We start from the raw sequence: 26,298 nt of genomic DNA, 5'->3' as shown, positions 1-26,298 counted from the left end.
GATTCGTAAGCAACATTGTGTACTTCTGCATTTACTACGCAGTCTGAGTTAGCAAAATTTCTAAATGGAAAAAAAAAACACAGAACTAAGCACATGCCATTCTGTCTAGTAACTACCTCTTCGACACCATTAAAGGAAACTTTCGAGTCTAAATAAATCAGCCTAAATAAAAATCAGCAAGGGCAAGTTTTTGTGACGATTTTTTTTGCCGACTTATTATGCCAGTAACAGCTATTGTCTGCTCTAACCACCCTTTGCTTAATGTCCCAATCCTCATTCATTATGATAGACATCTCCAACAACCCCCCCACCCCCCCCACCCCACAAGAAGTTCCCTGGAGACACTTGGAAACCCCTACCCCCCTGCGTCAGACATGCCCCGCCGCCCCAGCCATAGTGGCCCCCATGCTGACAGTGAGTCAGCAAAGCAGTGTTCCCTCATTCCAGGGAGTTGAGTGGCTTTATAAACATCTGGCTCCGGTGAGGCAGTCAGCCTTACATGGACGCCTCCTTTGACTTACGTGGATCGACTATGACTCAGATCTGATCAAAAAGGAGACACAGCAAACCCTGCCTGTTTTCCCTAAGTATTCTGGGGGTGTTTGAGCCAGAATACCATAACGCATAGTCCCCTGAAGAAGGTTTGAGTTCAAATATCTATTTACACGAGAAACGCACCTATTTGTACAGTGACACCATTCATGTGTAACCCTAATATTTAGTGCCATGCCTGATGACATACATATTTCATAGTTAGTGATCTGCTAGGAATCAAGATCTGGCAGCTGTGCTGGTGTTCAGCTACACCCTCAGAGACGTTTATTGCAATTGGTTCCCTGGAAACAGACATAAATAACATGCACAACCTTTTAGGGTTGTTTTACCTCCCAAACGGTTGGGGGTACATAGATTAAGGGCTCTGCTAGCAGCAACTATGACATCAGCAAATTCCCCAGAAGTGCATCTGCTCATGGCAACATAAACCCACTGTAAACACGGAACATGAGGCAGTTGAAGAGTTCAGTGGATGTGACTGACATGTTGTAAGTGTGGCCTGATACCTTGATGTAAAGGATGGAATTCTTCTTGTGCAACCTTATTTCTTAAAGTAAAGACTTTGGACTTATGCTATGATCTGTCTTCAGTGAAATCATTACAGTTGTTAATAGTGAGTTTACTTTAAACTCTACTTTAATTATATATTATTGTATTACATGATTTAGATGATGTAAGCATTTGGTTTCGATTAAAATGGTAAATGAAAACTACAGGGGTGTTTCACCGAAAATTAATAAACAAATAAAAACATTTGCTCCTCACGCCTTTGCAAAAGAAATTTCTTGGAAACTCCACTGGCACGGCAATTAATCCAAGGCAATAAACAAATGAGATCGGAGTTATAAGGAATCCTACCCTCCTTACCCCTCCCTCGCGATTTTTGTGAATCAAAAAGCTCCACCTCTTCAGAAGTTTGTCATGAGGCGGGGGGGGGGGACTCCTTTTCAACATGCAGTCAATTAAAGCAAAGAGACAGTGAGAGAAAGACGGGAGAAATACGGATAGTATAAGCTTTAGTATTGGACGCCACTTGTAATTGCCGGTGTCATGCAGTCATAAACAAATTGGCTGAAGAGGAGAAATATCTCAGTCTTTCCACTTCTGAACTAAACCTAGGCTTGGATAAAGTATAACATCTGGGCGTGCTAGTTTTATTATAGAAATGGGCTCGAAAAAGCATCGTTCGAAAAATTCGGCAAAAGTCTTTTCTCGTAGCCTTGAACATGCTACGATTTTCTGCCTCTTTGTAGTAGCCTCGATGCAGCTGAGCTCAGCGTTTAACCTGGACGTGGAGAATCCCAGTGTCTATAGTGGAGCTACTGGGAGTCACTTCGGATATGCCGTGGAGTTTTACTTGACGAATTCAAGGTGAGTGTCTTTTATATACCCTTTACAAGTTCTGCATGTGACATTTATTTCATTGCCTTAAAATACATCTAGTATTGATTTAGCGTCATTTATACATGGGATGGTTCCGCCATTATTGCGATTTTAAGTAAAATATTAATCGTATTTAAAAGAAAATGAACAAGTTTCACAACTTGTTTAGATAGGTAAAACGCCACATAATTTTAGAAATTGTAGTTGAGCTCACAAAGATTTTAAATAAAGGATCATCCGTAAAGTTTACTATATGTGTTCATATAGCCCTCGCCACCCAATACGGATAAGTGGTTAGAAGATGGATTGATGTTTATATAATTTCAATAACGGGATTTCCTACTTCACAAATATGCATTTTTTTCCAAACAAAGCATTCGTCCAAAATTATTTGGTTTAGATTCAACTACAAATCCAGCCAATTACGTGTCTGTCATTACTCATTATTCATAATAGCTTAATGTAGTCATATGACTAATGTTTAGCCTACATTATTTTTGGAAAGCTGCACAGGACGAGAAAACTTTCATTGCAAGTTTGGCAGCTTTGTACCGTTTGAAACTGCAACAAATAAAGGGGTGAACCCTCCCGTTTCTAAAACCATGATTAAATTAGATCCGCACATACGGTATATGGTGGAATAACATATTTTGAACTATTTCTTGTAAAATAGCAGAACGCAATAAAAGTACAAGAAATGTATGGACGGAAAACCGGTCCTTATTAAGTGAATTTATTAAGTGACGCTGCGTGCTGTCGTAATATTACACATTTGTAGTTTTTGACGTAATACACATAGAGGCTCAGCCTCATTTTTGTATCCAATAGTGATGCTTAATTCTCTGCTGAACCTTAAAAGCCGAAGATGATTTTCGGGTTTGATCAAATCTTAGCCTTTTGATTACCGGGCCTTCACATAGTATGTTTGAGCAGATCATAGACGCCACCTTAGCTGAGGTGTGACTCTCATTCAAAGTGAAAATCCGTTATTTGGTCAGGAGGCAACATCATGGGTTTATGTGTTTGCCTTGCTAGACCCCCTTCCCTTGGGGCATTACCTTATAACAAGCAGAAGATTCCGAGCCCTAACCAGCTCATAAGTCTACTACCACATTTAATTGAACCTTGTATAGCATAGAATGGTGGAATTTTATTTTATGAGTGATTAAAACGAACCAGTTGTGTAAAATCCACTCGCTGACATGGAATTTCTTCTTAGTGGAATTCTTCCCATAATTTGTTTAATGGCTTTTAATGGGGTGTGGTTGTCTCTCTTTGCTGAGGGCTCATCTGCTGTGTTTCAGTGGCAATGTAGTCTTACTCTCAAGCGGTACTGTCTGGAAGTTTGCTGCTACATTCACTAGAGGAATATTAATGTCAGGCTTGGCGGTCCTCCTGTCCTTATAAACTGAAGCGGGACCCGTGTTTGTACGATGATGGTGCCTGGCTCTGTCCCTACCATCGGTTTCAGCCAGGACTGTCGAGTGAGCCACAAGGCTCTCTAGTTTCTGCCTTGTTTCTCCTTTTCCTTCTGTACTAGACAGAAAGGGGGTTGGTGTTCTGGGGTTGGTTTCAGTCCATGTCTTTTTTGGCAATGTGATCCAGGGAAAAGCTGCATGATTTAGGATGTGACTCGAGGTTGTGTGAGAGGTGCGAGGTCCCTGTCCCGCTCCTTTGACCCGTCCTCCTACAGAGCTCTTAATCCTCCCCCGCCCGCTCCAGCCGCACTCTTGTCTAGCCCAGTAAATGCGTGACAATAGCCGGGGCTGCTCCAACGACAACTTCACCCAACACTGACCTAGGTGACGCATCACGTGAAGAGCAGAAACTTAAGCACCTTTTCCCTTCACTGGGCCCTCTCATGAACTGGAGAACACAGGTCTGTGTTGTTTTTGGGTGGAAAATAATTAAGGAAATGAGCCCCTGAAATGACTCTGCTTTTTTGTCCTGCACTGTGTTAAAGGTCTGAAAGTGTTCTTTAGGAGGAGAATATGTCTGCAGGTGACATTTTCAGTATGCCAATACTTCACCTCTCTCCTTCATAATCTCAGAAATGTTAACGCTTATAGCCCCTCCCCCACGTCTCTTGTTGACGCTATGCAGCTCGGATGCCTTCACTGGCAGCGGGGGTTAGTCTCTGCAGGGATATCCTGATGCCAAACTAGAGGAGTTAGACTGATAAATGCTGCCTCAGCAATGCCGAGAGGGAGAGTCTTCACTTGAAAACGATGTTTTGCCAGAATCCCTGCTTGTGGCCAACTTTGTAAAAACTCCATCTACCTCCATTTATCTACCTTATTCTCTCCCTTACCAGGTACTGTCCTGTGTGTTTTTTTTCACAGACAAATTTCACTATGTACCCAGTCCTGCTAAATGGAATAGTAGAATTTTATTAGCAGGATTAAGGCACTGAACTGAATATCCTATATAGAGTATAGGATTCTTTTTGCAACCCTCAGTAGGGCAAGTGATTACAGGTGATGGATGGTTATAGTGTTCTTGAACTGTGAGCAGACCTTTTGCTTCTATGAAATAGAGAATAATTACTGTTTCTATGTGGGGTCAAGTACTATAGTGAGAAAGGCCTTGTCAGGATTGGTAAGTGTCCATTCTGCTTCGGCAAGGAGCTCTAGAACTTCATTTGAGCAGCCTATGGTTATAAATTTGATTGATCTATGAGTCAGTTCAGACACCTTATTTTTGGGTTCATGCTTTGGTGCAGTTTCATACAGCAGGCAAAATATGGTTTTGTTTTAAAATTCTTTATTTAAACTACCAACAAAATTAGGAACCAGTAAACCAGACAAGGCAATGTGCCTGTCAATATCTGAATTACCAAACTATCCATCTCTCTATCCATCCATTTGTTTTTCTATAACTGCTTGTCCTATACAGGGTCGAGTGTGTGAGGTGTTTTTTTCTGGTGGCTGGATTGCCAGTCCTGGTGATTGTGTAATTCATTTGGGAAACCAGAATGCTCCCAGACTAATGATTTAAGTGATGTAGGACATGCTTCCAGTTCTTGCTTCACGGTTATGACTATAGCCAGCGCTGGCTGTAATCAACTCGCAGCCACATTTTGCATATTCGTATATTTAGGTTCAGTGTATTCGTTCGTCACATTTACAAATGTTCCAAACTGAAAATGACTGAGCAGTACACAGCGGAAATGTGTGGCATTGCTGCCCCACTTCACACTCGTCACACATGATGCAGACCTAATGTATCTGAGGTAAGTTACTGTGTGAATAGATTTCTATCCATTCACTGTGTCATTGCTTTTCTGAAGTGAGATCATTAGTAGTTTAATTGCGGCAAACAAGTTGGATCAGAATGACTTGTTTTGGTGGTTATTTTAATTCTTCATTCTCAACTGATCATTTACCTTTTTGGGCGACTCTTTGGCAAACTGTCAGTGATTTAACCCCTTAGGAGTGCTTGCGCCCTTATTTACTTGTACCTCATGTATGGTTGAGCGTGTTGCGTTTGTTGATTTAAGCCTCTTCGTTGATTTAAGAACATCTCAGCGCACTGGAGCTTGTCTGGGGGCTGCTGCTTTCTGGCCGTTCCTTTCTTCAGGTCCCTGTTTCAAGCTCCATGATTAGTGTTTTCCATGCTCTTTGGACAATGGCACTCTTTGTGCACTGGCCAGAAAGAGTGCTGTTTTCAGTTGGAAAAAGTTCCCATGTGACTTTACGCTGTGCTATTTTACGTCTGCCGTCCGATACTATTTGCTTAATCTTCCATTTGCCTGGTTCTCCGAAGCAGAGGTAGAGCCCATTTCTCACCTTCCAGAGACCTTATAAAGCATTAGAGTTGGGGGTGGGGGTCATGGTGGTGGATAATGTCTTTGGTTGTTGGGAACTTTGTTGAATGGTTTGCATTGAACCTCAAGGCGAGACTGATTTTTTGCATTCACCGTAATGGTTAACTTGTGTAATGGGGTCCTGTGTGGTTCTGTAGGAGAGACTCGGTGCTGGCTACAGATTTTAACAAAATGGACGGTTGATCTCATTGTGAGTCTGACACAGGGTGTCTCGGGATATTTTGCTCGTCTGGATGTTTTTATAAATATATTTTTCATTCAATTTCTGTTCTGGAAACTGTGTTTTGCGGGAGACTGCACCACCTGTAATGTTTGGGGAAAATTTTAAGTTACCCATATTTTGCCTGCCCACCCCCCAAGTGGAGGAAAGACAAAAGCCCCCCACCATGTCCCCAGTACTCTGCAAGTGCAACGTTAGCACGTCAGCGGCAGCCTCCCCCGTGGGGTGTGAAGTGTTGTCGTTAAGCGGCACTCTGTGTAATCAGTGGGCACATTCCTCAGGGTGTAAATGGGGGGGGGGGGACCGGCACCGGGGATGGCGGTGGTCTGATTCAGGAGCTCAGCGTCTGGCCTCAGTGAGCTTCATAAAATGTGCCACCGTTCAATGATTTTGAGAGCGACTTGCTTTAAGCATTATGCTGCTACATCTCTGTTAGACTCCTCTTTCATGAAGACTGGGCAGGAATAGCCAAAACAGATGAACCTGCAATGGGCCAGGGGAGCCAGAGTTGGGGGGAGCAGAAATATGGCAGCTGAAAAATGCTTCCTTTCCATTCAAGGGGGAGGAAAATGTGGTAAAAATGGCACCACGAAGCACAATCCTTCCCCGCTTGCATTTTCTGTACACAGTGCGAGGGTGGCTGGAAAGGACTGCATGCATAATCCTGTGTTCATCATTAAATCTCCGTTCTGCTTCCCCTCAAGGGTGAAATGTAAAACCCAGATTTCTTTTGTAGTCCTTTGATTGTCAGGCTCCGGACAGAGAGCCCAGATTAGCTTTTAGTGTTTTATTTTTGGTGAAGTTGTGCTGTAGAAATGGCCAGTACCAGTTAGCTAGGTGTGTAGAGACGGAATAATCTGTCAGATTTAAGGTCCCCCGGCTGAAATGGACTTTATCTTCGTTCATTTACATGTCAGCCAGACTTCCTTAAATCCAACAAGGTACCTTTCTGACTCAAAAATCCAGTTTGTTATACAGCCCCATGATTGTTAGACTTCCCATTAGAGTAGACTTGTATCCACCGGAAGGAAATGCTTTTACGCTGACGTTATGTCCTGTCGATTTTATTTTATTTTTTTTGTGGCAGTAAGCATGTTATCTGGTGATTTCTTAATTGTGGTAGATTGTTTGTTTGTTTCACAAACATCTGAGTCAGTCAGACCCCCAGTCAGAAAGGATCCGCTTGATCCTCTTGAGATATGTAGCATCAGCTCACTCGGTGCCCCCCACCACACAAAGATCTGTCTTTTTAGCTGAGTTTAAGCCCTTTTAAAGGCTCTGCGTATTGGGGCCCTGTCGCCTCCACTGTCTCTTCCTACAGTCAGTCTAATGGCAGCAAAGGGTCTGGAAAATCTGTGCGTTGGATGAGGGAGGGGTAGCAAACCCTGCTTTGCTCATCATCTTTCAGCTGGGGCGAAATGCCATACATGCCCCCACCCCCTGCGGGTGCTGCCGGCTGACTTCTGAACCCACCCCTGTCGCGAAGCTAAGTTAGCAGCCCGTGTCCCAATGCGGGGACGGCATCCGTCACGTGTGTGGCATGTCTGTGCCATGTTGGTGTTTTTCCAGTGCCCAGACAGAAAGCTTTGCCCCACAGTTAACCCCAGAAGCCTGGGCATTACATCTCCACTAGGTGTGAGTGATATCTGTGTTGATCACTGGCTGCTCCTTGTTGACTCTGAATATATATTTTTTTTAACCCTGGATGCTGGAGTGAAAGAGTTCAGCTGTGCTCCATCAGTTTGCTTTGGGTCCCAGCCACACCACATGAAGCCAGGGGAGCTCTGGCAAGTGTGCTAATTCAATTTCAGAACCCGCCCCACCCCCGCCCCCCATGTGACCTGAGAGTACCTCGTGCTAGATAAGGCTGGAAACGTTCGCCTGCTGAAAGAGATGCAGGAGGGTGTGGATTGCTGTGCTAGGAGTGCAGGACAGTTTGAGGTGGGCATGTTCGGATGTCTCTCCCCAGGAGGCAGTGGGGTACCGAGTGCTGTAGATAGGCAGCTGCTGGTGCCTCAGTGCCCATGTCATCATCCGGGTTCCCCCAGCTAAGACCCTTCTCTCTGTGATCAGTAGTCTGTGTCAGAGTTTTCATGGGCTTCAGCCCATCTTCATCTCTCATTGCTTACAGTTTTAGTTTGTAATGAATTTCTATCAGCGAGTTCGGAAACCTGATCTCTGATAGTCTGACAGTCAGCCACATGACACATCTGGAACTTTTGTTCTGCGGTGCCTGATACCGATTTCACCTCTTGGATATGCTGCTCCAACATCAGAATTTCACAATGACAGTCTCTGCAGCTGGAAGGAAGTTTATTATTATTTATTTAACTGTGGAAATGGCAGAGGGGGTTAGGGGGGAATAACATAGGAGGAAGAACCAAGTACCTGTTTATCCATCGTAAACTGCTTTGGGGAAACCATGCTGATCAGTCATATTCCCCTCCTCAAGTGACAAGTATTACCGGTCTTTGTGTAGTTTGGGGGAAGCGAATAATGGCATCTGTATGTGTACTTAAGAAATGAAACTTTTTAATTAAGCTTGTTCATTTCCTTTGTGTTTTAGTTGAATCACAGCACTCCCTCTGACCGGACTTGTTTTCCAGGCAGCCCTGTTTGTGTTCTTGACCCCTGCTCTCTGCGTCAGTCAGTTTAATTATTGGCAAAGACCTCGGTCTGCTGCTGAAGCCGTAGCAGGGGATGGGAAATCCTCGCGAGCCGCTCATGGTCACCATAAACTGTCTGCCTTCCTCCAGGTTTACCTTAAAAGACCCAAGAAAGGAAAAACGAAAAACAATACAGCTCGCTGTGACCTTCCCCTCGATTTGTCTGCTACGTTTTCGGTCACGGTATTCCCATTAAATACTCCGTTTATGTCCTGTTTGAGCTTGGTTGTCTCATGACTTACCCATCCTCCGCTCCGCTCGTCTCTTAATCAGCCCTGAGTCTTGTTCAAACCCTCCCTCCTTAATCACTGAAATTTCTGCTGCTGCTAGGCTCTGCTGAGAGCCTGATATTTTCGGTGGTGCTACGCGCCGTCCTGCCCCCCCCGTGTTCTGCCTGTACAGTCCCATTTGTCAGTGCTGGCCCGCCGGTCGGAGCAGGGGGTGCCGCTGGGGAAGGGGACGTGCCCCCAGCTGGTGTGAAGCCGTGTCCTGGCCTTGCTTTGCAGAATCACGCTCCCTTCCGTCTGCCCACATCCACCGGCCTCGTGGGAAGCAGCCAGGGCCAGACAGATCCGGAGCCAAGATAAAGAGCCATTAAAAGTTAATTGTTACTTATTTGGGTTCCGCATGATGGCTGGGGGGCTGGGGTGGGTGTATTTTCATCACTGATACCGGTACCGGGCTTTCTGCTGGGGAAAAAAAATCCCTTTGTACTTTTATTATTCAAATCTTTATTAATTAAAAATAGCAATTGGTTTCATTTTCTGCTCTTTGTCTTTTTTTTGTGTTACTTTTGGATTGTGGAGAAAGTGCAACAGGCACTATCATGTGTTCTGTTAATCTGTCTTTTCATTGATTTTTAAACTGGCAAAAAGAACGGATAATCGGCGACCAACCATACCCCAATGGCTACAGATTGTGCATTATGGGTGTGTGACACAATGAAACCTTTAATGCAAAATTAGACTGACTTTTGGCCCACAAGCCACACTGTATGTGTTGGAAAGTGCCAGGCCCTTTAATACTGGGCAGATTATCATGGGACGTGTGGTTCACTGCCCCCAGCCATGCCCCCCCCCTTCACCAGTCCCCCTCTCCAGCGGTCCTCACTTCCTCTTACAGCCGCCACAAACGTGACAGCCCTCCTGAGTCTGGAACTCGCCCTTCCCTGCTGCCCCCCCTTTCCGCTGCCTGGGTGCGCCAGCCCCAATGGTAATGCAATCAGGGAATGGCATTGAGGTAACGGCCAAGCACCGCGACGCGAGCTCTTCGGATTACAGGAGCCGGCTGCTGACTGCTGCCCTCCGTGGGGAGCACTTTCAGTGAGGCTTTGAACCAGACGCATCTCCCTGTAGATGATCCTGGCCTTGATCAAAGCAGTCGCTCAAGTATCTTAAGTGTGCTACTCGCCTGACCTCACTGCTGCTGCCCAGGATGAAAAGCTTCAGCAAGTGTAAATGCAGTGAAGTGCTTGGCTTAACCCTGCTGGATCGGCTCCGGATTCGTCCATTTCCAGCATAGGCAGAAAATCTCATCGACATGCTAAAGCACTGTTGCTACTTTCTCTTTTAAATACCTTTTCTTGGTGATGCTTCTTTACAGTATTGCAGATACGCTCTTGAGGGTGTTCATGATGTGCTGTTTGCAGCAATTGTATTGATTTAATTAATAAAGAAATCCTCGTTTCCAGCATCCTAGGGAAATTCCTGGTGAGCCTGGGTCTCTTTCTCTTCTTAGGTTGTATAACTGAGCCATAACCTTGTTTAACTTTAATTTAATTCTGATACTAGGGTTGCAATGGTATGAGATTTTCATGATATGATAACCCTCTCAGGAAATTTAATATAGGCCTGAATATGCCTGCAAAATATGACAAATTTCCATTCAGAGTGAACCAAGTATACTAAATATGAAAATATATGCTGATATTTCATATATGGGATATTTAGATAATGGTGTTCATTCAAAAACTGTCTATGGAGAACCAGAGTGAGTTCTGAAATGAGACAAAGAATTAAGGCTTAGAATTATAAGCAAAGAAAATGTAGTGCGATGCACACATGCTCGAAAATGCAGGCGTAGAAGTCTGTACAGATTAGGCAGGTAGGGTGGATCGTGCCCGCTGGAAGAGATTTCGAATGGCAGCAACCATTGCTAAGTGTGACATACAGCCAGTTCATAATGGTCAAGATGATGCTTCATGAACCATTTGCTGTATTTTTTGAGCCCACTAGATGGTGCTCTTGGTTTGCTTTGGGGCATCCTTTGTGCCCCGTTTTGAACAGAAAGCACCATGTAGTTTGCTCAAAAAATACAGCAAATGGTTCATGAAACATCATTGTGTCCACTTCCGATTAGGTGAGATTCTCCGTTTGGTAGCAAGCAAATGTACATAATTTGATAACCATCAAGTTTCATACCATGGTATATCGTAACACCAGTACTTCAACCATATCTGACACGCAATATGAAATGTGCACAGTTATTAATGTTTTCTAAATACAGTCTCTATGGCCTTCAAGCCCAAGTAGACCTAAGCGTATGTTGAAGCACAGGAGACCAGGCAGGCTACACCCTGACCTGGATGCCAGTCCACTGCGGGACACATACTTCCATACAAGGGAAAATTGCTGACAGTAGTTCATTCAATGCATGTTTTTGTACTTGTGTGAGTCCCATTTTAACACAGAGGGATCGTGCAGATATACTGAGTTGCATCATAGAGAACATATAAGTTATGGTTAGACAAAAGAAGCTATGCGTTCTCTCATTCTAAATTTGTAGAATATTAATTGCAATTCCCTCTGATTGCATGTCTATGTTGACTGCATTACTGGTAAGTTGAAATGGAACGTCTTAAATGCAGAGTATAAAATGCATGTTGCTAAAGGAAAACCGAGACGTTCTCTCCTGACTACCCTGGCGGATACAGTGGTTAGTTCACCTTCAGCTAGGTGTCATTTTATTTTGGTTTCTTGTACCTCTCCAATGATTGAGCCCTGCCAGCCTCTCTGACAGGTTTATGGAGTTAATGCTTGTGTGCAGACCTGTCATTCACAATTTTAAGGTGCTGCTGTGCAGAATGATGTAACGTAATACTGCTCCTTGTTTTGTGGAGGTAGTGTCGTGTTTATCTTCTCTTCACATCTGTAGACTTGTTTCTGAAATAAAACAAGTCCTTGAATATTGTGACGCAGTAAGATACTGAAGCTAGACCACAGTGCTGCCGACTGTCATCTAGACCCATGACACCAAGTTGCCCCCATTCCCAGTATTTAAATGCGCTTCTGTCTTTCCTTTGCCTGCAGCTCCAGCATCCTGGTCGGGGCCCCCAAAGCTAACGCAAGCCAGCCGAATATCACGGAGGGCGGCTCTGTGTATTACTGCCCCTGGGGTCTGGGCCAGTCACAGTGCAACACTATTGAGTTTGACAATCAAGGTAAGCTAATGAAAGATGAAAGGAGATATTTACAATCGTTGATAATATTCCAGTTGTTTGTCATCAGCCACATGCTTTTTATGTTTCATCACCAGTTAAGTGGGGTGTTTGCGCTGTGGGATCAGTCTTGGTTTCTTATACTAACCTCTTGAACGTCATGAAGTCGATACCCTGTGTAGAGGTGCTTGTGTCCCCTTAAGTTCAGCAGCATGATGTATCCAGGTGAATGTGCTGTTACTGAAATGTGAATCGTAATATTATGAACTCAGAGGGCAAATTCACCTGGGATAAGTTAAAAGGTTAAGTTTCGGGGGATGGGGTAGGTGCTTTTGACAAATGTCAAGCTCGTCAGAAGTGGCGTGTACGTACTTTGAATGAACCTCAAACCTAGACCCCAGAGTGCCTTTTAATGGCTGGAAATGGATAGAAAAGAAGTGAATGGAGAAAGGTGAGCGAGAAGTAGCATGTGAGCTAAACTGCTGTTAAGTTTATTATACCCTCAGTCACTCGGTAATAAGCAAGTTTAGCTGGAGTGGTCATTAATTTTGAAAAATTACATCATTAAATGTTCCATGAAGCACATGCTGTAAGGTCATTGTCAGCTGCGTATGAAACTGACGACTAGGCCTATTGGGCTTACTAGGGTAAAATATACAGTTTCCAAACTGAAGTAGACCCTGAAATATGATGTGTTTCAGAGGAGACTCTGACAGGTTACGACACAGCACTTTGCACGTTAGGAACGTTAAACTTTACACTTTCGGTTTTAATGAACTCGTTTTTTTTCCACGGTAATGAAAAGTGAGAAAGGTCTCTGTGCCGCGGAATACTAATGCCAACGTGCTGATTTAATAGGGCTTGCTCTCTGCATCATGTCGCTTGTACAGGTTGACAACCCAGAAGCTCTAATGAGCTCACCTTCATGGGCCCAGAGCCTCATCTGTCAGCTTTAGTCCTTGTAGGGCAAAATTTAGCTTCCTTTCCCCACATGGAAAGTGACTTAATTTAGTCATCCATTTGTCATTGCTCTAATTTCAGCTTCTGCTTTCCCTCCCCGCCGACTCCTCCCAGATACTCCTGTCCTGCTTTCGTCCGCTAGCACTTCTGCCGCCGGTTGGCTGTGAGGGACAGGTGTACATTAGCATGGCGCATGAGGCGGCATGAGGAGTGCCTGACCTTTCGCTTGCCGGGCCGGGCCCTTAATACTGTCACATTCATGTCACAGCCCGCTCTGCCCCAGCCCACCTTGGGACTCGTGGGTCGTCTTTGCTGTAGCTGCAGGGCTTTCTAAATGTAGCTGAGAAGAGCTTATTTTAAATGGCTCTTCTACATTGAGGCTGATACACAGCAACATTTTTGAAATGTATCAGGTATTGATACGGTCATTGGGCACGTGGGGAGAACAGCCAACCTCACGCCCAGGTTGGAACTGGGATGTGGATACAGCCGTCGTTCCATATAGACTAAAATAGTCATGGTCTTTCTGTCTGCGTCTTCCCTTTTGCAGAGAGGCCTCTCATGGTTGAATGACCCGTTTTGGCTGAATCTCTGCTTTCCAGTCTCTCCCTGTGCTTTTGCTCTTTGTTCCCCAGCAAATCAATCCACTGCAGAAGAGATTCCCAAGGCTGAAATCACATGAGAGAGTACGACAGACTTAGTACAGATTTACTACTTATGAACTTTTCGATCTTATGAACTTCCAGACATACGAATGAAGAGGACTGCAAGTCCAAACTTTGTTCCTTGGGCTCCTGTTTCCTGTCCTCTACATCAACTTATTCTTTCTGCACACCAGTTTTGCCTTGTATGATTTCTGGCCGGTACTCCCGCCGCGCAGCAGCGTAGCGTGCGTACTCCCAGCATACTAGGTCTTTGTACTTCCATATGCCCATAAAATGATGTTGAATAACGATTTACGAACATTTCAAGTTACGAACAGCCATCCGGAACGTATCTCATTCGTAAGTAGAGGAGCATCTGTGTATTATATAGTATATTCATTAATATTTTCTAGGCCATTCATTTCTAAGATGGCTGTCTTGGTGAAAGTCATACAGGTAGTTCATGATTTGTCCTTATTTTGTGAATGTAGGAGTTTTTAGCATTGATGGCCTGCCTGTCTTTGCAGGGTTTTTTGCCTCATATCTCCATATGTCTGGCTGCCCTGTGGGAATCCACTTCCTCAGTCTAATAAGTATAAGGACCCAGTTTTCTTTAGCCATTCAACCCAGAGGGAAGAGCCGTGGGGGGGTGGTGACGCTTCAGATCTTGTGTAATGTTACTAAAGTCCCTAATCCCTCTCCGCTTTCCAAACTGGGCACTCGGATTGACGCACCCCCAGAGCAAGCAGTGTGTTTGAAGTGGAGGCCGACGGACAGACGAATGTGGCGGCTCCAGCATGGGCTCGCTGTAGTTTTACCATGATGGGGTTGGGGTGGTAACCTAGAACGTGGCTCTCTGGGGAGGAAGGATGCTGATGTATTGCTCTCTCCTTGAGATTTCCTGTTCATGCTCTGTGCCTCAGTGCCACCATTGCAACATGTTTGTCATTGTTGTGCTATGGCAATGGTTTTTGGTGTAGCAGTACTCTCAAGGGGGTCTCTGGGAAAGAGAATCTGCCAATTGTATAAAACTTGTGATATTTGGGGTAATAAGTAGAAAAGATGCCATTATCACAAACCCCGCCCCCACACACCCACCCACACCTGCTATGACAGATTACATTTGATGAATTTAAGGTCCATTGCTTGCCCTCATTCAAATGCCGGCCATGTGCCTTATCTTATAACCTGTGTGTCTCCTTGGTGAGATGACCTTAAGGGCCATCTGTCTTGATACCTGCTTTCCACACAAAGCAGGAAGGGGCGTGTGATTCCGCTGGCCAGGTGGTTGCACAGATGCAAGGTCAACAAGGTCTTGGGCCTTTGCGGACTTTTTTTGTCACGTGTCCCATCCATCTTCCGTGCTCTCTGAAATAGCATCAGCACAAATAGTCTCCCTCTCGTGAACCTTTCACCGCAGAGTTTTAACGCTGATTGCCTCAGTTTTTAACTTTTTTTTTTACTGCCAATTCCATAAGGTGTGGGCAATTGGGTTGATATCCAAGGAATGCAAAGGGCTCTCCCCAGGAAGAGTGTGTGTTCAGGAAGCATGTCGTTTAGGCCAAGTGATGATTTTATTGCTCCCTGGCTAATTCGTCCCCTCCCCTGGGTTTTCCTGGGTGCAGGAGACCGCATGGATATAATCAACAGTACGTACGTCCAGATGGAGATGAAGTCTCACCAGTGGTTTGGTGCCACAGTACGTTCCCATGGCAACACCATACTGGTAAGTGACTTCATTTCTCCAATAAGACTCAACTCATTAAGAGGAAGTGTACTATCTCAGATGGGAGGGCCAGAGCGGCAGGGGCCGGTTTTAGGTTCTGTAGAGACTGTTTCTATGTATCGTTGATTCTTAATTCAATTTGTGACTTTCTTTAGCCTACAGTGCTCAGTTTCTTGTTTATTAGCTTTTACTTTATTCTGAAACTTATTCAATAGCCTTTCTCAACATTTGTCTTCGTAGTATTTTAATTTTATTTGAAAATATGTATACCTGTACCTCTTTTGCTAGCTGCTTTTGAAATGCTACTGACTCCACGCCAAACTTGTCATAGGCCTGTGCACCACTTTACAACTGGAGAACCATGAATGATGTCGCTCATTCGGACGTCACAGGCAGCTGCTATCTCTCTGTGGATAACTTCACCAAGTTTGTCGAATACGCTCCATGTCGCTCAGGTATATTACTGAATGATTTTATGGGGCAATTGAGGAGGATGTGGCGTTGTTCACTGATCAAAGAAGAAAACACTGTTGCCTTGTTGACATTGGGAGTCGTCGTGCTCCTGTTACAGCCACATTCAGCCGTAATCTCCCCATCGCTCTCATTTCAGAGAATTCTGACGCTGCAGGTCAAGGCTATTGTCAATGTGGATTCAGCGCTGATTTTACCAAGGTAATGTGCCATGCTTGTCCTTGTTATGACTGTCTTCGAGTTGGAGTGTATTTCATGAAGTAGCATTTCTGTTAGCTGGTTTAAAGAATTCATGATTGTCTAATAGGAATGCTCTTTACTTAAACTTATCGGACGATCATTTCTAGATTTAAGGTAACCCACCACGTAAGTGGTCCTGCTTTGTAGAACGGGGGTGTTCCCCATGTCTTAAATGTTTTTGGTACCCTGTATCACTCAGGTCTATTTTGCTGACATCAGAGCTGTGTGATTTATTTTTCAGAGTGGCAGAGTGGTCCTTGGAGGACCGGGTAGCTTCTTCTGGCAAGGTAAGAAGACAATACATGCAATTACTTTTTTCTTTTGGATGGGAAAAACCTAGAGCAGTGTCTCCCAATATGGTCCTTGGGACCCATGTTTTTGCTCCCTCCCAGCTCCCTGCCAGTCGGTCCATGTTTTTGCTCCCTCCCAGCTCCCTGCCAGTCGGTCCATGTTTTTGCTCCCTCCCAGCTCCCTGCCAGTCGGTCCATGTTTTTGCTCCCTCCCAGCTCCCTGCCAGTCGGCCCATGTTTTTGCTCCCTCCCAGCTCCCTGCCAGTCGGTCCATGTTTTTGCTCCCTCCCAGCTCCCTGCTTTGGGTCCCCAAGGACCGGATTGGGGTACACTGATGTAGAGTTAAAGAACGTTATTTGTTTTATTAATTGCCTTGTTTTTTTTATTTAATCGCAGGTCAACTATTTTCGGCCTCAAAGGATGAAATCGTTAAAGCCTACTATCCTGATTACTTCCTTCTATCTGTGACGGGCCAGATCCAAACCAAGCAAGCTCAGGCCAATTACGATGACAGCTACTTGGGTAAACTTATTTATTTTTTACCTTTAGCAGGTACACACTGTCAATGTGCCATTTGTGACTCTGTCACCTGCAGTTCCGTCTTTTATGCCTTGTGTGTATGTGTCCCAGTCCATCTCTCTCTATCATGATCTCTCTCGTTTGTAATGCTCTTCCAGGTTATTCTGTCGCTGTGGGGGAGTTTACACAAGATGGCCAAGAAGGTGAGCTTCCTCCCGCGACTAGACCATCCCTTATTTATCACTTGTCAGTTTGGGCTGGGACTAGTTGACCCTGCTTACACTGAAAACGTATGTCGCTTTGGATAAATGTGCCTGCCGAATAACCAAAACATGACGGATGTAAAGAGGGTTCCCTTTTGTTTCTTCCTGTCACTGTGTCCTGCAGACTTCGTAGCAGGAGTCCCCAAAGGAGAGCTGCTGTTTGGCTTCGTAAGGACCCCTCTTCCTGGTGGTTTTTCTAAACGTTTGACAGAGAAAGAGTGAAATGTTACTAATAATGAGGAAGGAGAGGAGTATGCTTTCTTTTGGGATAAGGATATGGAATAGGACTGTGTCTGCGGTGTAGATTGTCAGAGGGGTGAAAGGTATTTTTTTGTGGGCTGGAAATTTACTTTTTAATAAAGTATAAGTAAAAACTTTTTTTGGGATAACCGCTAACCTAAAAATGACAACTTGTGATAGAAATTCGGTTTTCTTGTTCACAGGTATCCATTCTAAATGGAACCAATCTGCAGACCTTGCTTAATCTCACTGGTGAACAGGTGAACACATTCATTCTTACCTGACATTTTGTGGCCCCATAGGGTTCTGTGAAGCACTGAATTCATGGGCTGTTGGGGGTGGGGGGTACCTAGAACCAAGCTGGATTTTAGTATTAAGATAATTGTACTATTTCTTCTTTAGTTGACGATCAGCTTATATTTTTCCTCATGTTTGGCTGGCAGTCGGGGGGAAATCCCTCCTTCCCAAGGGGGGTTTAGGGCATGACCTGGGTGGGGACTATAGATCAATCTTTGGAAAGAAGAGAGGGGGGAGAACTGCCTGAATCATGAGCTTGGTTCCAGCAACAATGTGTTGCACTCTGATGTTTTCCAGATGGGCTCCTATTTCGGGTATGCCGTAGCAGTCACCGATATCAACCGCGACGGGTGAGTGGGCGTCTGGCCAGCCGTGGACATTTCACAGAGCGGGGCTTTTCTCAGGCATGGAAGAGGATGGTTATATTTCAGCCCATCAGTGGCAACACAATCTGGACTCTAATGAGTTTGGATTTCTACACTAGGGCTATTTCCAGCAAAGCCTGACCGGGTGGAAATGAGATGTAAATAAATGAATGACTCTGGTGTGCTAATGTTGCCTTTCCCTCCCCTCCTGCCTGGATCTTCTCCCAGCCGGGATGACCTTTTGGTCAGCGCCCCAATGTTTATGATCCGGGGTTCAGGGAGTCGGCTTGAGGAGATGGGCCGGGTTTATGTCTACCTGCAGCGAGGACCTCTTCACCTGGAGCACGGCCAGTCGCATCTCACTGGCACCCAAGAGTACGGCCGATTTGGAAGCTCCATTGCTCCGCTTGGAGATCTTAACCAAGATGGATTCAATGGTAAAAATACCAGCCTTTTTGTTGGGGGGAGGGGGAGGGGCATGTACTCACTGACTGACTGACTGTCTTAATGCGATGATTTTCAGATGTAGCCATTAGCAGCCCTTTTGGAGGGGAAAACCAGCAAGGATTGGTCTTTATTTACAATGGACATAGTGGTGGACTCAAGGACACGCCATCCCAGATTCTGGTTGGCCAGTGGGCCTCTAGCACCTTGCCCCCCAGTTTTGGCAGTGCCATTAGGGGAAACAAAGATGTGGACATGAATGGCTATCCAGGTGAGGCCTACCATACAAAACTGAAAGCTCTGATTTGGGAACTTAATGGTGATTTTTCTGATTTGAAAAGTCTGTACATGTCATTTATTCTAATTTAGTCCCTAAAGCCATGAGCTAAACTTCCCTTCAATTTCCACTTCCAGTTACAACCATTTCAGATTCCTGCTTGATTGCCAAATGGAGAAATCCTGTAGCCATGTGTATAATATAGTGTGTTAAATATAGTAGTTAATTATGGGGTGAAAATAATTACATATAATACTATTAGGTGATGTAATTTGTATGTAGTAGGCAGATATGGCTATTCCAAATGCTATTAGACTTTTAATAAGTGCTTATTTTATGTGAAATAATATAGTAGTCATGGAAATGGTAGGTAGTTTGGTAGTAACCTATGGACAAGGATGAAATTCTAATCTGATGGCATCTCCTCTGTTTCCCCTAGATCTCCTCGTGGGGGCTTTTGGAGTTGACAAAGCAGTACTTTACAGGTACATGTTTTTGCGCTGATCCTCCCCCAATTTGCTGCCTTTTGGTTTCATTTCCTGCTGTGGTTAATGTCTGAAATGAGTGACCCGTCACTATGAAACCTCTGTCTTGGTTACTTTAAATGGCCCATGTTCTCATCTTTACAGGGCCCGGCCCATTGTGAAAACCAGTGCCTCTTTGACTGTGTCCCCTACCATGATCAACCCAGAGGAGAAAAGCTGTGATTTGACAAACGGAAATGAAACCATTCACTTGTCCTGGTATGTGAATGCAGGGCTCACTCCTACAAGCAGGGATCCTAGTTAGCCAACTGTTTTGCCTGGTTTTTATGCTTGTTGCACTGGGAACTGGGATTTCTTCCCTAGCATGGAAATAATTTTTGGAAGTGAAACTGGAGCAAGCAAGCAAGATCATATTGAGTGAGCTCTCTGCTGCCTGACTAAAATGCATGACAAATGTGACTGTCTGCTCAAGGTCTACGTGAATCAAGGCCCACTTGTATTTAAATGAAGTCAAAATATCAAAGAATTCATTTTGTGAATCGGTATTTTAAATAATGCACTTTTCCCATAACAGTTTGTGTGTGGGTGTGTGTTTGCACATTTTTAAGTGTTTATGTATGTATCTGCAGAGTGTTTTGATTAGTCTGTTGCTTGGAGACTTCAGATGTTTGGTGTAGTGGTGTGATTACAAGGGTTAAGGTGCCTTAACAGTTGGTTTGAAAAGAGATATTGTTTTGTGTTGAAACACAGCTGGAAAACATCAGGAGAAGCTGTCACACACACGTGTGCTTTCGATTTTGCCTTGTACCCTAATCATAGGTTGGATAATAACATGAATGTATCAAGTGAAGGGGTAGTTAATGTGCTAGGCCAGTAATATCAAAGTTTTTGAACATGCGTACTTTACCATACAGCATTGTCGTTGTCACCATGTAGCATTTCCACTTTGAATTGTAAAACGGACCTTTGGAGGTGGATTCCGGCACTGGCATCTGAAAAGGGGAAATGTCGTGGTGAAACGGAGGCTTTAGAGCGTACAGATGCACACTAATAATTTTTTTGTACTCATTACATGTACTGACTGTCTCCCTCTGTATTGCATAATATCGCACTGAACACCGCAGCAATTTCCTGATGTTGTAAACCTGCTCAACATTTGGCAATAAAGTCCATTCTGATTCTGATTCTGATTCCTTGCTTGCAGTGTGAATCTCAGTTTCTGCCTCTCAGCCAGTGGAAGGCACCTGCCAGATCAGCTGGGTGAGTCTGCTTGTCCAGTTCGTGCTTCCTGCAAAACCAGTTGCCAGCACATTTTGAGGCTGAGACTCATTGGTACTGGCGGTGAAGTTTGCTCTGCAGAAATGGGACACTCTGGTCTTTAGCCACCTCATTGTCAGTGTCTCTCTCTTTCTCGCATGTATCCAGGGCTAAAATATAGACAGGAGCCAGAGAAGCCTGCTTATGTCCAAACTGCAACTTGCAGGAGCGCAGCTTCGCCTCCTTCAGGGTTAACCTTTGTTCTTAATGCACCAAAATGTTGTGAAAGATTCAAAGTAAATAATTTAATAAAAGGCTAGTTTTTCGGCTAAAATCATGTTTTTCATCAGTTTTATGTTTAATCTTCATTAGTCACTCTGATTTTCTTGAATGGACGCAGTGTTCCTTCGTGGCATTTTGATTCGTTGTGTCTCTCTATTTCGATATGTCGCATACCGTTTTTAAATTTTCAAGTAGTATGTATCCTCATAATGTGAAGAAGACCCACGTGATCACGTTTTTTAGTTTCTTATACTGCTTTAGGGTGAAAACACGTTGACAAATGGTCAAACTACGTCTTTAAGGTTGTGATCATAAATACATGTGATAACTATAAAGGAATGTATAGTGTAGATTATTGAGGACCCCTCCCCCCCCACCCTGTACCTGGTAGGCCCCCCCCCCCCACTCTGATTTCTGATTTATCCCCTGCATGTCTCCATCTCCCTCCCCTAACACGGCATGCAGACTTTGTGGCGGAGGTGCAGCTGGACCGGCAGAAGCAGAAGGGGGCCGTGCGGAGGGCTCTCTTCCTGGACACCCAGCAGCCCACCATGCGCCAGGACCTGAGGCTGCGACCGGGGGCCCGGCTCTGCCACGAGACCAAGTTCTACCTCCGAGTGAGTGTCCATGCTACTCTTCTGAATTTCTGATGACACAAACATTAGGCCCACAGACAGCTTTGACTCCTGCTCAGTCCTGACTCTCTGTTCTTCGTCTTCCTTGTCGTTTAGGATGAGAAGGATTTCCGGGATAAACTCTCTGCCATCTACATTGGCTTGAACTTCAGCCTGAACCCCCAGACCGCTGCGGATGCCCATGGCCTGAGACCCATCATCAACTACCAGACTGCTGACCTCATCGAGCAGAAGGTATCCCTCGATCCCTCCGCTTCTTCACATCTCACCAACATGACCCTGCCCAGGAGGCTGGGCATAGTGTTTTGGTGGAATAGGGTTAAGATTAAGATGGGGGGGGGATCCTGGTGCAAACTGTATCGCAGCTACATGTAAATCCATTTCACTTTGTAGAAAATGGTCAACATGGACAACAACTCTTTGTCTCCCGTTATTTCTATCTCTCCCAAATGCTATAATTGTGAATACTGTGGAATTATATTACCATATGCAATGAAATCATTGTCTTCTTTTACAGCAATACATACAAAACTATATACGTATCACATTCGCCTGAATGTTAGCTGACAGTCAGTGCTTTATCCAAGTTTTTACCATCAGCTTTCAGATTTCACACACATTTGGAATCACTGTTTGTTTTACGTGATGTACTGCGGTTGTGCATTGCTATTGAATGACTTATAATAAGCCCTTAATATTACTATACAAAGATTTTTAATTGAATGTGATTTTACTCTGGTTTTGATTTTTGTTATTTAAATGATAAATGCAGCAAAACATTCATATTTTTTCCCCCCCGAAAATATTTTCAAAGGATGTTTATTATTATATATAAATGTCATACTGTTTTTTTTTTTTTTTAAATAAAAATATAGCAGTTTTCAGCCAGTTGGTCTGCAATATTGAAGCAAATAATAAGATGTACTTGAAATGCGATGATCTTTGACGAAGATTCTGTCTTTGTAGTGCCTTATGATGCTGTCTGTTGGAGGTAGAATTTAATTCTCAGGATTCTGATGAAACCATTGTCATTTTTCCAAACTAACCCTTTCCTCGAGAGGAAAGTACTGACCGCATACGTATGTACTGCCCCTTTGGACCTTAAGCTTAAGTCCTTTATCTCGCCTAATGCCTTCCATCCATATTCCTTTAAGTTGTTGACCCTTGAATGGAATCCGCAGTCTCTGACCTCTGCCATTGTTGTTGTCGCGGTGTCTGCACAACGGAGGAACACATTATTATCTACATCCGGCTGAAAGAATGGAGCAGTACAATAAATGCTCTGTCATGATGACTGGTGCCGTGATGCCAGCTCTCACGCTTTGGCTCACACGCTCATGCAAGAAATATTGCGGCTGAACTATTCCATTATAAACTTAAAATTAGCTACATCATGGTCATAAAACTGTTACATACATGTAAGTGCATGTGTGCGCAGACTTGTCTCGAACTGAAAATCTCACTTGAGCAAGCTGACCAAAGTTGGCAACCTTACACTTGTATATCTGAATGTGGCTCTGACCTCTCCAATGTACTGGGTGCTGGAGCACATGTACGATCTGTACAGTCGTGTGGACTGTGTTTGATGTCCCGGGTCCTTGACAAGTCCCCGGTGTTGTGCTTAACTCCTATTGTACAGAGAATCGTGCTGTTAGACAGTGAAAGTTTGTCCCGTTTATACTGTAATTTGCAGCAGATGTCTCCAGCAAATCATATTCCCCCTAGCCCCCCTCCTCCCAAGATAATCGAATTTTCCACTTTCACAGTAGTAGTGTTTTTCTGTGTGTCCGTGCATGTGTAACTAGTCATAAAGCACGAGACGCATAGGTACTGTTGGCCGCCTGTCGACTTCAACCGACAGTGGAAGAAGTGCTCACGGAATTATACCACTGTAGGATTTAATTAATTTATGATCGGAGTGAAATAATATATGGAAAATATCCGTGAGATGTGTAGCTCCTTTGTTAGCTTCACTGGCTAATGGACACCAGGCACAGTTCATAGCTTGAGCACCCATGACTGGCCGAGATGCATCTGTGACGCAGAGATGTTTGTTTCCTGTAGGCTCTGGGAGTAACATGAACTTGTCTTTCCTGGGTTTCCATGGTCCAGTTGTCCCTCAGCCTTTAATCAGGCCCTGTTCCTCCATGATCTCTGACAGAAAGTTGGCCTGGTGCTTATCTTCACATTTATACCATGATAAATCTGTGAAAATGAATGGGGCTTTGAAAATGATTCTGAAGAAGATCCGTTGGGATGAAGTACCAGCTGCTCTCCTTACAAAGCAAAATATATCTTTGTTCCGTCATGTATTCAGGAGGGGCTTTGGTGTCATACAGGTCTGCAGCATTCTCTAGTTTAGGGTGAAGTGTAACTTTCTCTGGATTTCATGGAGGTGAAGGTTGAATGAACTAGAGGGGAGCTGATCTTGAGTTTAGTTGGCCCCGTTTCACCTACTGTGCATAGACATCTTTTCTTACATGCGCGGGGCCCTTTGCTTTCCGGCAAACCGCCGCTCCAGATTCTCCATGGGTGAGAAGCCAAATGTGGGCCGGTGGCTTTGACCGCTAAGCCGGCTGTGGATGTCGCTATGGTTACACTAATTACAATCTCTTAGTTCGTCAACTACAGGGGAGGTTGAGAGCTTAGATAGGACTCCTTTGTGGGCTGTCCAGGGCCACGTGGCTGGCTCTGTCATTTCTCCTCTTTCATGTTTATCCGTGTCTTTGCCTCTGTGAACAGGCCGCTATGTTTCACACAAGGAAGCAATTAGTAGTTACAAATTTACTGGATGACCCTCCACCCCTGCAGCTTCTAGTGGATTAGTATTTGGGGGCCTTTTTCTTTCTTGTGTATCCCTGGCATGCTCCTCCTGAGGCACATAGCCCCCATCCAGTATAGCCCTCCCACTGTCTGACCTGTGTTCGCCGTGTGGCCCTGGGGCAATGTGGGTAGCATCCTACACAGTGGGAGAGTAGTGCACCCTGGGGGCCCCTGTGAAGTGGCCGGCGACGAGAGCGCCACCTGTCTGCTGGACGTTGTAGCTCGGCGCTCTGCCTTTTACTCACTGGGGGGGGCTCACCTCTGTCCCTCCACCCCTGAGTCATGGCTGCAGTGTACCTCAGCGGCCAGTACGATTGAGCATGTGGTGTCAGTGGGTATCTGCCCCTTGTAAGGTGCAGCCAGTTGTTTTGTCATAGATAACCCTGCTCTGGTAGAGAAATGAGCTAAACCTGGTCTGTTTTTGATTCCCCCCCCCCCCATTTTCCCCTTGTCTTCCTGAATGCTCTCTTTTTGCCACAGCTGTGAAAATATGTTCCCTGTGTCGAGGCATGCTCTGCTTTTTAATCAGTTGGGTGTGGTGTCTTCCCCCCCATAGAACCCCCCCCTTAATGATTAGTTTTCCAGACCTTTCCATCATTGAACCTGGATTTTTTTTCATGACACACAGCATGCAAAATGTTGACATTTTTAAGCTGCTGCCTGCTCATTCTACTCATTTATCTACTTATTGATGAGTAGCCAGTAACACAAGCCTGGCTTATTTGTTGGCCGCAAATAGGTTTGGTGACAGTGTTTACCTCCAGTTTCATACTCTACAGGAAGCCCGCTGAGCACTCGTGGAAACTGGGCTTGGATTTCCCAGTCTTTCTCCCCCAGAAACATCTCCAGGCCTAGACTAAGGGAGGCTTCTGCGCTATATCTCATGTGTGCCTTTTATTCATTCAGACCCAGATCCTCCTGGATTGCGGGGAGGACAACATCTGCGTGCCTGACCTGAAGCTGGCTGTTTATGGGTAAGGCTTGCTGTTTGGTTACTTAATCATCCACAAGAAGGTTTAAGGTTCCTGAGTTTCAGGCAGTCTGATTAACAGATGAGATGGGGAAAATAGCACTTCTGCTCTGAGTATCTGCCAGCCTTTGCCATTAGCTAGCGCACGGACTCCTGCTGCTACCGCTGCACTTGAAATCGAACAGTAGACAGGATTATTATTTTAGTGCGAGTTTATCGTGAAGGAGGCTTTTAAACAAGACCCAGGGCACCGGCCATTTAATTTTCTGAAGAGAGAGGGGGGGCAGCCTCGCCTCTGTCAGTCACATTCTTTCACAGCTGCGCACGGGCAGGAAGGGAGTGGGGGGGTCAGAGGTAAGATGGCAGAAGGTGGGGAAGGAGAGGAGGCGGAGTGCCGCACATTGGGGAATTACAGGCCGTGCTTTGAATGACAATTTTCATCTATCTTTGGAGCTACACTTTTCAAGTTACATGAAGATAACAACCCGCCCACTTTGTCCTTTTGGTTTGCCTTTTATTTAATGAATTAAAAATCACTGCTAAGCTTATAACTAAAAAGAATGTTTGTTAAATCTGCTTTCAAAAGAGTGCCTAAAAACCAAGTAAAAGATGCCACCATCAACCCCCCCCCCCCCCCCACACACACACACACACACACACACACACACACAGTCTACCTATTTATTCAATTGCTCTACAGGAAAATTTCACCAAATTATTTTTCTCAAAAAATTCTCAGGTTCAGGAGAATGACCCACACGCTTGTTCAGTCACTTCCTGAGAAAATCTTGAGACGCAGCATTATTGGTGACTCTTCACAAAGCTTGGGTTTACTTAGAAGGCTCTGTGTTACCCTTGGTGCTTTGGGTGGGGCTGTACTAGGAGGGGGAGGGAGAGACCCCAACTGATAGAGGTATATAGCCTCGGTCTCCATTTATGGCATCTCTACTACCGTAAAAAGCAGTAATGGTCTAGGTGGGGTTGGGGGACTTCCTGAAACACATCATTCTAATGGATTTTTTGG

The 26,298-nt window shown here is 44.7% G+C and overlaps 1 protein-coding gene across 1 annotated transcript in view; it reads left to right on the top strand.

The window, feature by feature from the left end:
* Window positions 1–1,494: 1,494 nt before the first annotated feature.
* Window positions 1,495–26,298, top strand: part of itga5 (integrin, alpha 5 (fibronectin receptor, alpha polypeptide)) — a 39,223-nt gene continuing 14,419 nt past the window's right edge. Inside the window, exons 1-19 of the mRNA XM_049017119.1 lie at window positions 1,495–1,926; window positions 11,959–12,089; window positions 15,316–15,416; window positions 15,748–15,871; window positions 16,027–16,088; window positions 16,369–16,414; window positions 16,814–16,939; window positions 17,095–17,139; window positions 17,324–17,367; window positions 17,643–17,699; window positions 18,034–18,086; window positions 18,330–18,538; window positions 18,625–18,816; window positions 19,262–19,307; window positions 19,452–19,565; window positions 20,512–20,567; window positions 21,312–21,463; window positions 21,578–21,715; window positions 25,211–25,278. Of these exons, the coding sequence (XP_048873076.1) occupies window positions 1,721–1,926; window positions 11,959–12,089; window positions 15,316–15,416; window positions 15,748–15,871; window positions 16,027–16,088; window positions 16,369–16,414; window positions 16,814–16,939; window positions 17,095–17,139; window positions 17,324–17,367; window positions 17,643–17,699; window positions 18,034–18,086; window positions 18,330–18,538; window positions 18,625–18,816; window positions 19,262–19,307; window positions 19,452–19,565; window positions 20,512–20,567; window positions 21,312–21,463; window positions 21,578–21,715; window positions 25,211–25,278 (1,970 nt within the window). The 5' untranslated portion in view covers window positions 1,495–1,720. The remainder of the gene's footprint in view (window positions 1,927–11,958; window positions 12,090–15,315; window positions 15,417–15,747; window positions 15,872–16,026; window positions 16,089–16,368; window positions 16,415–16,813; window positions 16,940–17,094; window positions 17,140–17,323; window positions 17,368–17,642; window positions 17,700–18,033; window positions 18,087–18,329; window positions 18,539–18,624; window positions 18,817–19,261; window positions 19,308–19,451; window positions 19,566–20,511; window positions 20,568–21,311; window positions 21,464–21,577; window positions 21,716–25,210; window positions 25,279–26,298) is intronic.

This window comes from Brienomyrus brachyistius, chromosome 6, assembly GCF_023856365.1.
Source record: "Brienomyrus brachyistius isolate T26 chromosome 6, BBRACH_0.4, whole genome shotgun sequence".
NCBI lineage: Eukaryota > Metazoa > Chordata > Actinopteri > Osteoglossiformes > Mormyridae > Brienomyrus > Brienomyrus brachyistius.
The sequence above is the reverse complement of the archived record's forward strand: the minus strand, read 5'-3'. Positions and strand labels throughout refer to the sequence as shown.